Source organism: Stegostoma tigrinum, chromosome 26 (assembly GCF_030684315.1).
Source record: "Stegostoma tigrinum isolate sSteTig4 chromosome 26, sSteTig4.hap1, whole genome shotgun sequence".
Lineage (NCBI taxonomy): Eukaryota > Metazoa > Chordata > Chondrichthyes > Orectolobiformes > Stegostomatidae > Stegostoma > Stegostoma tigrinum.
In genome coordinates this window covers 25,623,201-25,640,275 of record NC_081379.1, presented here as the reverse complement: position 1 = coordinate 25,640,275, position 17,075 = coordinate 25,623,201, and the positions used below count along the sequence as shown (strand labels likewise).

The 17,075-nt window shown below is 38.6% G+C and overlaps 1 protein-coding gene across 1 annotated transcript in view; it reads right to left on the bottom strand.

The window, feature by feature from the left end:
- mlxip (MLX interacting protein) overlaps positions 1–17,075 on the bottom strand; it is a 107,136-nt gene that overhangs the window by 11,962 nt on the left and 78,099 nt on the right. Inside the window, exons 11-16 of the mRNA XM_048556095.2 lie at positions 8,596–8,809; positions 7,544–7,656; positions 4,772–4,888; positions 3,979–4,106; positions 2,920–3,043; positions 1,867–1,996 (exon numbers count right to left, since the gene is read on the bottom strand). Of these exons, the coding sequence (XP_048412052.1) occupies positions 1,867–1,996; positions 2,920–3,043; positions 3,979–4,106; positions 4,772–4,888; positions 7,544–7,656; positions 8,596–8,809 (826 nt within the window). The remainder of the gene's footprint in view (positions 1–1,866; positions 1,997–2,919; positions 3,044–3,978; positions 4,107–4,771; positions 4,889–7,543; positions 7,657–8,595; positions 8,810–17,075) is intronic.

The following is a 17,075-nucleotide window of genomic DNA, read 5'->3' as shown; positions in this document are numbered from 1 at the left end:
CAAATGGCCTACTTCCACACTGAGGGATTCTATGATTTAATTGCATTAAGATACCAATAAAAATATATATGTCTATGAGACTGTAACATGCACGATATATGATTGGAGATGCATTCAGACAGAGTGAGAACAATCAATGACCATAAGGGAACCTCGAAACATTGTATTTAAGTTCATAACATATGCTGAAAATTTCATATAGTTTTAAGCAACATAATTAATTTCAGCTCCAGCAGGAGTGTTCCTGAGTGTAACTATGACAGAAATTCCAAGTCAAGCTTGTGTGTAGAATTTCATCAAATGTGTCTGGAAATCCATACTGTCAAATCTACGTTCAGCATGTTCATCATTTCCTCAAAATAATTCAACAAGATTATTAGACATGACTGATGTGTCACAGTTACGTTTGAGCCTCTGGAAAACTTTTATACTCATTCAACAGCTCATTTGCTCTGTGGCTGATGATTTATTCCAGTAATTTTCCCACATCAGATGTTAAACTATCTGCAGTTATGTCATTTCTCTCTCCTTCCCCTCCTAAATAATGTTGCATTTCCAATTCTGTTATTTAGAAATCCTAAATTTAACAAATTTAAATTTGCAAATATCTGCAAATTTCCACATTTTATTAATTGCCTAGGGTTCAAGCCATCGGATCTGGATATATATTTTATTCATTTCCTCAATGTTCTTTTCCTACTGTGAAAAAAGAAACATTTATTGGCCATTATAGCATATCCTTATTGAGCCCAAATTGGCCTTCATCCCCTCTCTTTTTCTCAATATACTTCTAAAATCATCTCCAGTTAGTTTTTATATTTCTTGCAAACAAGGATTCTTGTTCCCTTTTAGCATATTACTTTGTTTCTTTTTTTAAAAAAGTTTTCCCATCTGCTGGATTCTCACTTTTGAGAGCTTTTCTTTTAATTTGACACAATATTTTACATTGTTTGTTAATCAATACTATTCAAAGTGTTGAATGTGGAGACTCTGTCTTTCGCCAGGGTGTACTTTTGTCATAGGACATCAAAAAACTCGGTGAACCAAACATCAAGTTCAAATTATGTGATGGACACAAAACTTTTCATTGCAGTCAGATTGTTAAATAGCCCAGTTTGCTACCAATCACTTAAATTTAATACAGCCTTATCCCCTTGCTAATTCTAAAACATATTTTTGCAGAAAACTCTTGATTACATTCCAGAAATTCTGAACCTCTTCTTTTTGAGCTACTGTTCCAGTATATATGAAAACAAAATAATATCTCCCATCACTGTATAGCCAAGTTGTTTCAGCTACTTGCTTTGCTGATTTTCATACTGATATACCCTCCACCATGATACTCCTATCAGGCAATCGGTAGCTTTTTGCATCCTTTGTTGTACCTCAGTTTTATCCTTGGTCTTTTCACTGACTGTTATTTTGTTCTATTAATGTTGTGGTGAGTTTGTCTACCAATATACCTACAATTCATCTTTACATCACACCCCTATTCTTTCCAAAGATCCTTTATCTGTGCTTATAACTCATTGGTTTTATTATTTATGTTAAATGCCATTTGTGTACATAATTCTTATGTGAATAGTCAACCCCATCTTGACTACATGCCTTGAAGGTGTTACTCCTTTAGCTTTGGACTTGAGAAACAAACTTATAGTTGCCAATGCTCTGTAAATTATGTCCAAACAATTCATGATTTTGAACATATCAAATGAAATTTTTAACATGCATTTTAGTGTTACTGTGTACAACTTTTGTTTCTAAGAACCTATATGATCTTTATCTGCTTTTGTGTTTTAACAAGGAAAACCGTGAAACCCTAAAGTTAAGAGATGATTTACTTCAACTTTGTTATAATTGACTTACTTGGTCGAAGTACTGGTAGAGAACAGTACTGATCCAACCATGACAGCGTTGTCTTGCATAAATCATCTAAACTTGTAGTCACGACGGTATCATTGAAAGAATCAAACAAAGGCTTTATGATTATGCTGAACTGATTAGAGTGTCAAGGATCACAAATGTTTTTAAATTTTATCATTAACAGCAAACATCATTACTAGGCTGAAGAAGTTCAATACTACTAAGTTATTATTCTGAAGATGCATGTATTTGAGCACACTTGATAGCAAATTAGTAATATACTAAAGTAAAGGCACCTTGCTCCTAGCGGGCCATACAGTTGCTCTCTCATTACAGACAGAGAAAACTGGCGGTGGTTTAACCTGAGGGTCACCATGCCTTAGGTGAGGGTAGAAGTTGAGAAGGGGTGTCTTTCACAGTAAACTCAGCTGGTGCAGGAATCAAACCCATGCCGTTGGCATCACTCTATCGCAAACCAGCCACCAGTACTGACTGACCTCCAAATAAGAAATGATTAAAACCAACAAGAAACAATTTTACAACAAAGTCAGGTGTTAGCCTTAACATCCTTAAAAATGTTGTTAAATTTTTGTTCAAAAACTAAATGCAGGTAATGTTAGGATCATAATAAGATAAGAAATAAAAGCAAGGCTAGGACCATTGATCTATTTCATTCAACAAGGTCATTATTGATTTGCTTGTGTCTTTAACTATAATTTCCTGCCTGTCTCCTATAATTCTCGACTCTCCTATAAATCAAAAATCTGTCCAACTCATCCTCTAATACGTTCACATGCCCAGCTTCTTCTACCATCTGTGGAATAGAATTCCAAAGCTTAACAATATTCTGACAGAAGAAATTCCTCATCGTCATCTTAAATGTAGAGAGTAGATACAGTTTGTAAAGAAAACTGTGGAAAAATCGCTTTGTGCTGCATATAGCCTGTATTGCAAATTCCTTGATGCCTTATGCTGTTTGTATGCTTTTAAACAAAATGCACCTGAATGGAAATGCTACACCACATAATTTACCATGTTTCAGCATTAAAAGGATACAATCCAGAACTTCCAATTCTGAAGTGTTCTTGATTTGACGTATTCATCAAACAGTTCCTGCATATGATCAAATCGTTGCTGCGTCATTGGGACACCCGTTGCAGGAAGCTGCTTATGGCAGGTACTGAAATTGGGAATTTGCAGTTTCAAATTACTATCATTGTTGGGTCAAATCATTCAATGAGCAGAATCAACTTCTACAACTACACAAAGTACAATGCAATTTAACCACTCAAATAACTTGAGTAGTGAAACTTATAAACGCGGTGCACAGAACTTTTCCTATCTCTACTCTATGCTGAATTATTAACTTTAGTTTGTGAATGGATAGGAGTGAGCTATTGAGTATTCATTCCCAAGTTATGAAGAAGCAAAATTTGCCTGCATCATGCTTACTAGTTATTACCTGCACCTCTTTTCAGTTAAGGACTGAGTTTCATTGCCAACAGTCCTTTCGATGTTGCACCAAGAGTCAGCAGAGTCAGAAGCGGACTGGACAAAAAACTGTAGAACCACTGGCTCATGGAACATGCACTGTTGAAACTGCTGCATCCTCCATGGGAACACAAAAGAAAAATGTGCAGCAGTACTCTAAGAAAGTATAATCTTTAATGCATGGAGCCAGAAAAATTTGGCCAGTATTGTCAAACACATCTCAGGAGTTTAACCAAAAAAATTCTTGAAATCAACAGCAAAATTAAAAACAAAGTTGACAATGCAAACATTTTTTGGTGATGTCGACAGTTAATCATAATAAATACCACAATTATAGAGTTACAGCCGTTACTATACGCGACAAATGTTAAATTATGCAATGTAACAAGTAAGGAACTGCAATTAAAGGAATTTTGCAATCCATCATCTTTATTACATTTTCCGCTGTTTAAAATTGGCAGTTGGGAAGAAGTTGTTAAATTACATAATATAGAGTATATATCACATAAAATCAATTTTTGGAGTTTGTAGTTGCAAAAAAAAATACAGGGTTTGAAGCGATGATATAGAATTCCAGAAGAACAACAATGGATTTTAGAAACGTAACAGAACTTGTACACCCACTTGATTGATGCATTAAGCTCCTCAATTTCTTCCCTGAGACGTTTTGCTTCATCTTGCATCTGTGACCTCTCCTGTTGTAGTTTTGCTATGTATTCCACAGTTTTCTGCAGTGTTGCTGCATTGCTCATCTACAGGAATGATATCAAAATATTTGGTTAAAATACAAGCAGGGTTAACACCATTCTGTTGGAAACTGAGAATTTTATTTGTGAGAAAGAGAACCGTTTCAGGTTTCAGTTACAACATTCATTCTTTCACTCAATTCAAATATTGCTAGATCTGCTGAGTATTTCCACTATTTTCTGTTTTTATTTAGGAGTTGATGCTTATTGGCCAGACAGGAGGGAAAAGGTGGCAAGCTGAACAGAGTCTTGAGTTAAGTGAACAAGTTTCTACTTTAAACCTGAGCAATGGATTTTCTTTTGAATTTTCAACCAATAGTGGGGAAGGGCAGAGAGGGGGAGGGAGAGGGACGGACAAAGGAAGGCACGGAAAGAAATTTCCAGACAGTTTCCATCTGGCAACTCGATGATTGCACCACATGGATCTGACCTCCTAATCCAAGGGATGTTGCACATCTCTGAATTTGTAAACCTGTCCACTTGAGCCACAAACGCAAACTGGCAAAACATTTCCAGATTCTATGCTGTAATAGTTACAATCCAGGTTCAATTCATGGGGAATTTCTGAAACATGCACTCTGAATTATGAAAACTGGGTTTCAAACCGTCATTCCTTATCCATAAGCAACACAACAAGCAAAAACTAATGTGCATCTAATCAACCAACCCACCGGTTTTATATTAGGCTGGGATTTTAAAGTGGTCACCAGATTGTGAAGTGTGTCAAAACCCATTCTAATGTTAAATCGCCTCTTCTGTTCTGCTGAAATATGGTTCATTCTCAGACTCTGCAAACAAAGAAAATTATATTTTAAACATAATAGCCTGTAGGCAATAAAAGGCTTCCTACTGTACGTCACCAGAAATACATACTGCACACAAATGTAAGACAAGATTGGACTCACCTACAATATCCTAATTTGTTAGGAAGAGTAAATAACAAAATAATAATGAATTTGAGAAGACAATATTATGGTATTATAAGATAGAGGTCTTTATTCTTTCAGATTCTAAATTTTTGTGAATCATTCCAAAGCTTTTGCCTTCACTATAGAGAAACCCATCTGGGACCAGGGTAATGGCTGAAGGCAAGAGGGGAAAGAAAACATGGGGACCTGAGGGGCAATCGTTTTACACAGAAGGTGGTATGCATTTGGAATGAGCTGCCAGCAGAAGTGGTGGAGGTTGGCTATGTTACCAACATTTAAAAGACATTGGGACAAATACATGGATAGCAAAGGTTCAGAAGGATTTGGGCCAAGTGCAGAGAAATGGGGTTAGCAAGGATGGATATTTTGCTCGGCATGGACCAGTTTGGGCCGAAGGGGCTGTCTCTGTGCTGTGAGTCTTTATGTCAGTGTCTTGTCCCAAACATAATTGTATATGTTTACAAGTATGCTCCTTGCAATACCATCATAATATAAATTTATAAACTTTATTCTCCAAGAAATAATTGGACAAACACAGAAAGCATTCAAATTGACTCCAGTAGAACTCTGTCCATTTTGTGCATTTTTAGATATATGGATCTTCTATTTTAGGAGTTTTAGTTTTCATTATCATTTCTTACTGTTCAGGTATTCAAGATACCCAAGATACCCATTTGAAATGGGTATCCATGGTTTTGAGGCAAAAGTAAGTATTTGGCAGTTCATGGAAAGAATACAATAATATTAAAAGGAAACAAATTTTTGTCTTTTCTTCACCTTTTTGCATTGTTTCCTCTTTGTTACTCAAGCCTGTCATTTGTCAATGCAACAATTATTATTTTATTTTTTGCATCTCCTGGTAAATACATATGGATTTCTACATGCAAATACCTCAACAATATGCAATTAGAAGAGAACCTGCAGTGAGATGCCAAATAGGCCAAAATTTTAACAACTGCGTTGTTCTCACACACAAGTGCAATCTCAGATAACAAACTGTAATGTGCAGACAACTGCTAAAAGCAAAGACTACTCTTGCAAACAGATTCTGGGACAACATACCCAATAGTATCCTTAAAGGCACATAAATATCCTATTAGCTTCTTTAGAAGCATCCCAAACAAAATACACAATTCTTTCAGTAATACTACATAGAAAGCATCACCAGGTATTCAAAAGCTGATGTGTCATGGTTAGTTTATCCACCAAAAGGGTCAAGTATTACCACAGAAGTATCAGGCACATTTATGCGACCAGCAGTGTGCCACAAGGATTAGTGCTTTTATCTTTTATACGAATGATTTGGATGTGAACGTAGGAGGTGTGGTCAGCAAGTTTGCAGATGTCATCAAAGTTTGTCATCGAATCAAGATTTACAAGGATGTTGCCAGAGTCAGAGGATTTGAGTTATAGGGAGAGGCCGAACAGGTTGGGCTATTTTCTCTTTGAGCATTGGACGCTGAGGGGTGACCTTACAAAAGTTTACAAAATCATGAGATGTACAGATAGGGGAAATAGACAATGTCTTTTCCCCAGGGTAGCAGAATCCAAACCTAGAGGGCATAGGTTTAAGGCGAGAGGGCAAAGATTTATAAGGGACCTAAGAGGCAATATTTTTATGCAGATTAGTGGTGTGTGTATGGAATGAGCTGCCAGAGGAAGTAATGGAGATTGATTCAATTACATTTAAAAAGCATTTAGATGTGTATCTTATTAGGAAAGGTTCAGAAGGATACAGGCCAAATGCTGGCAGATGGGACTAGATTAATTTGGGATATCTGGTCAAAATGGACAAGTTGGATCAATGGGTCCGTTTCCATGCTGTACAGCTCTAGGACTCCACGATAATGGTAAAGAAGAAAAGTTTCCTCAGTGTTGATTAGTGGAGAAGCTTATATTGATCAGTCTCATTTACTGCCTGCAAGTGCACAGCTTTATCTTGGTTTCCTTACCCTGCATGTTTGCCTATTCTTTTTTTAATTTCTTGACCCTTTCATCTCTAAAAAGGCTTACAATGAGTTAAAATATCCTTTAAAGCTTTCAAACTTTATAGTTCCTCTGTTTAAATTTCAGTCGTGTACACCGTTCTTCCACAGTTGTCATCAAAATTGAGATCAACCTATGCTACTGAGCTAACCTAGGAAAGTTAGGGACAAGCAGCATGGAGTCGTTGAGGGAGACAGGGAGGGAGTGAGAGAGAAAAAAGAAAGTCAGCGATGGTAAGAAATGAATTGTATTTTTACTTCTAATAACGTATCAATTTGATAGAAAGAAGTTTATACAAATCTTTCCATTATTGCAAACAACTCTATTTAAATTAAGCAACAACTAAATTCCAGTACTAGTCGACAGGTGATTTCCTGAATGCAAGATTTCCAAAGCAAAACTGCAAACACAACTATGTAGCAGCTTCATAAAGGTTTCGGGCTAGTTCTGCAACTATCCCCAAATTGAGATCCACATACATTTACTAAGTGATGAAATAAAACATAAACTACTTCACAAACCTGTTACCTTAAATGGTTGGTCTGGTTTAGCTTTTGTGGAATTGTTTATGGGAGGCTGTGGGCTTGGGATTCTCTCTGTAGTTGCTGGAGATCCTTGGCCTGAATTCTGTCGATCCCGGCCTGAAGGACAATAAATTAAACTAATTGTGTTTATGTGCTTTAAAATTCGGTTGACAAATTATGTATTTTAACATATTCAGCACCATGCCATTTAATCTCAAAAAGGAGCTGTGACAACATACCAGGTGAGTAACTTTGCTGCCCCCCAGCAATCCATCTCTCCAACCCTTGAACCCTCCAACCCCAGAACATTGATATAACCGGAGCACTACAGATCTACAAATTCAACCTGTCCAAGATTCAGGAATTCTTGGTCCGCAATGTTTATTATTACACAGGCAATTAATGTAGTCAGTGCACTACTAATCAACTTGGTTTCATATAGATCATAAAATAATGTAGGAAGACACATCTGGAAGGAAAAATATACAAGAAAGTGCTGTGGTCCATCTGCTAGCTCCAGATATATAGAACATAGAACATTACAGCACAGTACAGGCCCTTCGGCCCTCAATGTTGTGCCGACCTGCCATACCAATCTGAAGCCCATCTAACCTATACTATTCCATGTACGTCCATATGCTTGTGCAATGACGACTTAAATGTACTTAAAGTTGGTGAATCTACTCCTGTTGCAGGCAAAGCGTTCCATACCCTTACTACTCTCTGAGTAAAGAAACTACCTCTGACATCTGTCCTATATCTTTCACCCCTCAATTTAAAGCTATGCCCCCTCGTGCTCACCATATATGCCAAAAGTTTGTCTCTAACCCTGCAAATTGAAGAGGATAAAGTACACAAACTAATATAAAATTATACGCGAAGCCTGTAAAACTCTATTGGGAGCAAATTCCCTCTAATTTTCAGTAGATAAACTGAATGAAATATTCACTAAAATGTGTCTCAGTGGTCTCCGTAGATTACTAATGCTCCTGCAAAAGAAATCAGAGAAATAATGCAAATTTTCAAAATCCTATTTAAATTCAGATGGTTACTTACTCGTTGGCGTGGGCGAAGGTGCCTGTTTGTGAGAGGTTGTAGGAGTGACCTGTTCAGCTTTGGGCTGTAACCGGACGGCATTCTGAGCTGTATTTGGTGCAAACAACTGCGAAATGCTTGCCTTGGTAGGTTTTGAAGTCTGTTGTGATGTACTCATCACTCCGGGTTGTTGTGCTGGGCCAACTAAAATATTGCCATGGAAATCACCTGTGGCCTACAGGATAATAAAAAGTTAAAAGGATGCAGAATTTTAACAAATATTGAAGTTCAGTAACATTCCTTGAAAACTTGAAACATGCCACATTAAAGTTCAACGTCCTGTAAAGCAGCTGTTTGATTAGTATCCATAAAGACACAGCTCGTAGGCACAAACACGGGCCTATAGCCAACTGTTAAAAATATCCTACTGCAATTTTCAAAATCATCCACAGATATTCAGATGATACACTTATAATGCAAATATTACTACATTCGCAATCAAATTATCGGTTCTGCTGGATTATATAATGTAGTGCATCATTCACTACTAATTAAGTAGAAAGGCATTTTTCTATTTTGATGTATGAGGAGAGACAAACATGTTCCATATCAATTAGCATTTCTCTGTCCTTTTATGGTGCCCATTTTTTAACACTAAAAAACCACTCTCAAAAAGGCACATGTAGTCAGTGGGTGTCGGACAGAAATGAGAGAAAATGGATCGCATCAGTCACGTGAACAGATAAGTTTGTGAATCTGATGCAAAAGTTCAACCCAGTTATCTGCTTCACAAATGCCAGTGACCTAAACTTGTCTAATGTTGGTTTTAGATTTTCACTATGTGCAGTATTGTTGTTTAAAGAGATTTGAGTTTTTTTAACTGAAATATAAACCGTAGATAAAACAGATGTTGTCGAAAAAAAATAGGCAAAAGAGAAAATGGGAGGAAGTGGAAGAGAAGAGAAAAGTAAGGACAATAGAACTGACGTTCAAACATTTTTATTAAAATAAAACCTAAAGTGTTAAACTTTGAAATTTTAGAATTAGTATTCAAATAATAAAGTACTGGAATTTCAACAATTTTACTGAAATAAACTTGATGATGATTCTGACAATTTACAGAATGGGGAATCAAATGAGGCATGTATTTCTGTGAACAAGGCATCAAATGATGGAAATGGAAGTGAAGAAATGGTTGAGCAAAACGATGACTGCAGAAATAAGTGGAGGGCCAAATGTTGTGCAATTAGAAGCAGGGAACCATGGTCACAAGTTACTGGAAAACAGTTTTATCCCCAGAGAAATACATGAGTAAGCAAGGTTGAAAGGGAACAGAGATGTGAATGTCAAAGAATGAAAGAATGTGGCTAAAGATAGGCAAGTTTGTGAAAAGACCATGGATGGTTACAGAAGTTGGCAGAAATTAGAGGACAACTGTGACTATAGGCAGGAAATATTTCTTTGAGAAAGTAGTTTAGGGGTGACAGTGAATTTGAGGAAAGAGGATAGAAGAGGCCAGGATGGAGACCTGTCCCATAGCTATTCACATTTTTTGTACTCATTCAATACCCTTTCGAATGTTTCAATGGAACCTGCCTCCACTGCACTGCAGGCAGAGCATTTCATACCCAAACTACCACTATGTGGAAAAAATGTTTTGGCACGTTGCATTTGCTCCTTTTGCAAAACACTTTAAAGCTGTGCCTTTTGGTTCTGAATTTGTTCGAGTAGGGACAGTTTCTCCCTATCCATTCTTTGTGGGCACTTCATGATTTTGAAAACTTGCATCAAATCTCAATTTAGCCTTCTTCCCTCCAGGGAACAAAGTCCAATCTTTCCTCACAACTGAAGTAACTCATCAATGGAAGTCATCAACCTCTTTTGCACTATTTTCAATGCGTTCACATTGTTCCTTCAGTGTGGCACTCAGAATGGTACACAATACTCCAGCTGAGATCAAACCAGCATCTTATACCAGTTCATCTTGTACTCTATTCCACTATTTACCAAGCCTGGGATACTGAATGCTTTACTGAATGCTCTTTGTATCTCTCTTGTCACCATTAATAATTTATTGGCTGTACATGGCCATATTTTTCATTATGTTCTAAAGCTTTTCTGTTTGAAATTTTTCTTCAACTAATAATCAAGAACAAGTACACATATCCAACAAGTTTTATCATAGCTATACAGTGTATGTTTATACACCGTGTAGTGCATTCTTTACAAACCAGAAAATGTTTTAAGCTTGTGTTTTGGGGGCAGCATGAAGAAGAAAAGACAAAAGGTGAGAAACAAGCAAGAAAAGAATGAAAAAGACAAAGATAGCAGACAGATTTTAAAAAACTATACCCGCCTAATTTATAAGTGCAACATCAGAGCTTCTTGACTTTTCTTTGACTTTACTTTTTCCAAACTTTAGAGAAAATAGTGTAATGTCCCAGCTTATTAAAAGAAATTGAGATTTAGGTAGCAAAACATGTATCTTTTCAATCAACCAATGGAGGTCTCAGTTAGCAGATGGTAAAGTGACAGGTTAAAAAACTGCCATCTGTTTCATTTCATGGTCTGGTGAAGATATAGAAATCACAAATGGTTTTACTGAATTCCATCATTACATTAATTAATACATTCATGAATATGCTGTTTCTCCATTTTAGCTAACATACTAACCCCTTTCTTGCCTTCTTAGACCACTTGGTGATGTGACAAACTCCAGTTTTCAACATCCCTTGCTGCAGAAGCCCCATTCAGAACTGAGACCATTGATCTAGTTTGACTATTTCACTCTCTGTTCAAATGAACAGTGCTGTCACAGGAACTTTTTTATTATATTCACTCATGGATGATGAGACTATCGCTGGTTGGGCCAGCATTACTTGCCCATCTCTTATTACCCTCAAGATGATAGCGCTGCCTTCTTGAACCGCTGCAGTGGGCAGACCCACAATACCAATAGTTGGCTTCCAATACTGTATTTCAGATGTTCCACCCAAATGGAGTAATTTATAGCATTCAATCTGAGCACCAAGAACATATTAACAAACATAGCAGTAATTCTTAAGGATAATAACAAAAACATGGTGTGACTTTGGTCAAATACAATAGGTGTTAAAATAAACAAGTGGCCCACATGGGTTCTCTTGTTGCAGTATCAATGTTGCTCTTATTCAGCACATGATACCCTTGTGAAAGAAGAGCTAACGGTATGTTGGCCTTCCTAGTGAGACGATTTGGCTATGGGAGCATGGAAGCCTTGCTGCAGTTGTGCAGGGCTTTGGTGAGAGTACATCTAGAGCACTGTGTGCAGTTTTGGTTTTATTATCTGGGGAAGGATGTTTTAATTATGGGAGTAAGGCAAAGCTTTACCAGACTAACAGGACTGAAGTATGAAGAGAGACTAGATTGGTTAGGAATATAAATCACTGAAGTTTAGAAGAATGACATGGTGGTGGCAGTACAATGGAGGGTGCTCATCGAATCCAATAAATCTGACAGGACTGGGCAAGTTAAATGGAGACTGTTCTCAATGACCATGAAACCCAGAAGTTTGGTGGTGGTGAGGCGGGGGGACAGTTGTTGTTGCACAGGGTATACCTTTTAGGGATAACAAAGTATGGAGCTGGATGAACACAGCAGGCCAAGCAGCATCGCTTGGCCTGCTGTGTTCAACCAGCTCCACACTTTGTTATCTCGGATTCTCCAGCAACTGCAGTATATTTTCAACGAGTTTTATAATATTTCTTACAGCTAATGGGATCAAATGCCATGGGGAGAAAGAAGAACAGGTACTAGTTGAGTTTGGGATTATTGGACCGGTTGGGCCAAATGGTCTGTTGTTTCGATGCTTTATGACTCTATGACTAGCCATTATCACATTGAAAAGCGCAGCAGGCTCAAATGGGCCAAATGGCAAACTCCTGCTCCTCTTTTCTATGTTTCTATCATGAAATAGATGTTGAGGCCAATGTGAGTAACAGGTTTCTAAAGAATGGTTAAAGGGCTGAATAATAATTAAATTCAGGAGTCTGTAAACCACTTGGAGAACAGAGATGCGACTTTCCCCTCTCTGGAAGTGGCAGAAAAGGGAAATAACTGGGGGAGTTGGCTCTCCAGAGAAATTCACTCTCTTCTTGCCACTCAGCAATTAAATGCTGGAGGTGGTGGTCCATGGGCAACATTCTCAACTTGTCAGCAACTAAAGCCCTTAAGTGATCACGTCATTGGCCATTCAAGAGCATCAACTCACTCCTCTCCTTTCACCTGTAACCCCTGCCCGGATGATGGAATTCCCAACTGGGAAACATGGTGATCAGAATGGGTGAAACGAAGGCATGGAAGGTGGAGCATGAGGTGTCCTCTCAAAACCACCCTTCTGCCGCTGTCTCTAACACTCATGACTCTCCTCTCTCTAACATTCCCAGACCTCAAAATAAAAAGAAAAGTTGTCTTAACAACTTGGATCCCAAGGTTTAGGTCGTGACCCACAGATTTTAAGACTTTTGGCTGCTTCTGACAACCTAGATCTCCAAGTATGGGAGCTGTGAAATAGTAAGACTCTAGCCTTGGTCATTCAGACCCACAACCATTCTTTAGAAACCGGTTACTGACATGAAGAGCTGACAGGCAAGCCAAGGCCAATGATTTACACAATGCTTGACTTAATGATCTCTCCTAATAGTGACCAACTGAATATGAGTAAATAAGTCATCACTGAGAATTCTGTGCACTACTTAAAGCTATGTTTCCTTTTACTGTTCACTTGACACTGGAGGTTTCCACTCTCAGGTGACTGTCTGCGTGGAGTTTGCACATTTTCCCCATGTCTGCGTGGGTTTACTCTAGGCACTCCAGTTTCCTCCCATACTCCAAAGGTATGCAGGTTAGGTGGATTAGCTATGGTAAATGCAGGAAGATAGGGTAGGGGGTGTGCCTGGGCTGATTCTTTAGAGTCTGTGTGGACTCGATGGGCTGAATGACCTGCTTCCACAGTGTATGTATTCTGTGATTTCTGAAACACATCATGTGATTTGCCAAGAGATAATGGGAACTGCAGATGCTGGAGAATTCCAAGATAATAAAATGTGAGGCTGGATGAACACTGCAGGCCAAGCAGCATCTCAGGAGCACAAAAGCTGACGTTTCGGGCCTAGACCCTTCATCAGAGAGGTTTTTATTATCATGTGATTTGCCAAGACTGTTTTCAGGCACGTCTTCCTTCACTCAATAAATTTTACTTGAGGACATCTCCTCAAAAGAAATCTCAACAAACATAAGGAGAAAGAAAGTGCTTGATCATCGACATAATTCTCAGGACCCTCTTAAAAACAGAAACATTTTCTGACCAGGTCATTGATTGACAAAAATTTTCTGCTGGATTCCTGTACCGTACTAGATCATTGAACATTTATCCATCAATCTGGAACAGCTGGGCCAGCGGCTGCCTATCATTTTCCATTTCCAATTATGATTAATGTGGTTGTGAACAAGCTTATTTTCATCTTCCCAAAGTTATAACCACTGTCTGCATTGAAATATTGCTCAACTCCCAGATAGGTGAACGGGTCTCTCCAGTATCTGCATTTTCTTTAGCAGTTCACAGCATCTATTTTCAGCCTTGTTGCTTCACGGTTTGGGCTGCGAGGGCTCACTGCAGCAGGAGTCATTGTTTCCAAAGCAAGTTCACTCAGAGGTGATAATAAAATGTGAGGCTGGATGAACACAGCAGGCCAAGCAGCATCTCAGGAGCACAAAAGCTGACGTTTCGGGCCTGGACCCTTCATCAGAGGATTTTAACCTCACTCAGAGGTGATTGTGCTTCAACTGCAATTTTGAAGCAATTTCAGAGTATTTATAATCATTCCTCCTGGCATCGAGCTTACAAGCAAAGTCAACCCAATTTCTTGACCCTGACTTGATATGCTTTTGGGACAATAGTTGGCTCCATCAGCACTTGGGGACAGACCCAGATTCTGTTAAATACCTAAGTATGATCTTAAAAATCCATTTGTGATTACTTTTAAATGTGGTCATTTATTGGTTTCTGCACTAGGTCCAGATGATTCTGTCCTGTTCCTCGTCTTCCCTAAATTTATGTTGTTTAATGTACAAGCAAATTATGTAAGCACAGGCAACCTTCCAAACAAATACATTTCCCCTCAAGCCTGATCTATTCCTGAATAGTTACTAATGCAAACGTATGGGAAGGATAAGGTATGATGAGATAACTATTTTAAGAGCAGTAAAGAAATAAAACTGAGCAAAGAGGTTCTTATGGCACAGCGGCAGTGTCATACCTCTGAGGCAGGAGGCCCAGGTTTACGTCAGTGGTTGATGGAGTTTAATTTAGATAAATGCGAGGTGTTGCACCTTGATAAGACAAAGAAGGGCAGGGCTTCCACAATTAATGGGTCCTGGGGAGCGTTGTTGAACAGAGTCTGAGGGGTTCAGGGAAATGGTTCCTTGAAAGTGACGTCTCAGGTAGTCAAGGTTGTGAAGGCAGCACTTTGCTAACTTGTTTTCATTGGTCAAAAGTACTGAATATAGGAGTTGAAATGTGATGTACAGGACAATGGTGACGCCACTTCAGGGATACTGTGCGCAGTTCTGGCCGCCCTGCCATAGGAAGGATAGTACTAAATTGGAAAGGGTACAGAAAAGATCTAGAAGGATGTTACTTGGACTGAAGAGTTTGAGTCATAAGAAAATGCTGGATAGGCTGGGAGTCTTCTCTCTGGAGCAGATCAGGTCAAGGGGTGACCTTATAGGAGGTTTATAAAACCATGAGGGGCATAGTAATGGTGAATAGCAAAGATCTTTTCCCTTGGGTTGGCATGTTCAAAACTAGAGGGCATAGGTTTAATGTGCAAGAAGAAGAATTTACAATGGACCTGAAAAGCATTTTTTTTCCCCACACAGAGGGTGGTGCTTATATGAAATGAACTGCCATTGGAAGTGATAGATGCAGGTACAAACTCATATTTAATATTTAAAAGATATTTGGACAGTACATAAATAGTTAAGGTTTAGAGGGATATGTGACAGATGCAGGCAAATGGGTCAGGTTTAGCATGGGAATGCTGGTCAGCATGAATGAGTTGGACTGAAGGGTCTGCTTCCATGTTGTATGACTCTATGTTCAGAAGTCAAAACAGTTTGAGCTAAGATAGCCACATGACTCTTTCATAATTTGCAACCTTATTGTCATTCGGTGTAAGTTCAACCAGTGGAACTCTACTGTTAGCTAGTGCAATATCACATTTTTCAGTTTCTAGACTGGCTATTGTTGCTGCTGCATGGCATATTGATCACGTTAGGCAGACGGGATGTGCCTGCTCAGCTCTGCTCTGCTAGTGCAGTCAATTATCTCCTGTGAATGTTCTGGCTGCAAAACTGACGCAAAACGTCTTAAATGTCCTCTGCTTCTAGAAAACCTCTAATTTGGATCCTGGACAACAGATAGCTACTTCCTACACCATTTTCTTTCTGAAGGGGTTTTTGGCATCGACTCTGACTCTGCATTAAAGTCACTGATAAATATCTTTTTGGCTTCCTCCTGGATTTCTTTTAGCCATATTTCATTTGCTTTAAAATCTTCAATAACAGCAATCAGTTTCTTACCAAAAAAAACTTTGGCGTGTTATCAATGTTCATCAATAGCATGGCTGCTCTTGAAGCTATGGTGCATGGAGGATCCCAGACAAACCGAGCACCCATTCAACCAGCCAATGTCCTTTGGGGGAGGAGACTGCATTCTTACCAGGTCTGGCATACGTGTACTCGCCACCCACAGTAACCTGGTTGACTCTGCAATTAGGGATGGGCAATAAATGCTGGCCCAGACAGCAATAACCTTATCCTGTGAATGAATTTAAAAAACCCTCTCCCTCTGTCTTTGAGCAGCCCCGGAACCGGAGGTGCCACCCAGTCCTTCAGTGGGATTGGGTACATTCATCCTTGATGGACATCTTCAAGAAAATTCAGTAGATTTAGCATTGACTTAGTACCTCCAGACAAATCTAAGTTATGGCAATTAGCATTTAGGACTAAAATTGCATGCTAAAATCAGAACTAAATTTGTTTTCACCTTTCTTCCAAAATAGCACCTACATTCTATCTCCTGCAACATCATCACACCATGCTCCCCAAACCACTAATCTCTCCTAGTTGCCACAGAGACTGTACTGTAACCAGTCAACTCTTACGATAGTTCTTTGGAAAATTGATATTCTGAGATACCATGAATATATTGAAAAGTCGAACCATTTCCTTTACCATTTCCCCTGAACAAAGGTGAGGGACATTCATTACTACATACTTTTAAAAAAATTCATGTGGTACGTTTGATTTTATTAGAAACTGAAAGTCTGCAAATTACCCCACCTACACATATACTGAAACAACAATTATCAAAGGGTCAGTTTTTACGGTATTTTAGCTTTGGATTTCAGGGAAAACGACGTTCACATCCTCCTCAAGGTGTTTTGGGAAATCTCCCCTTA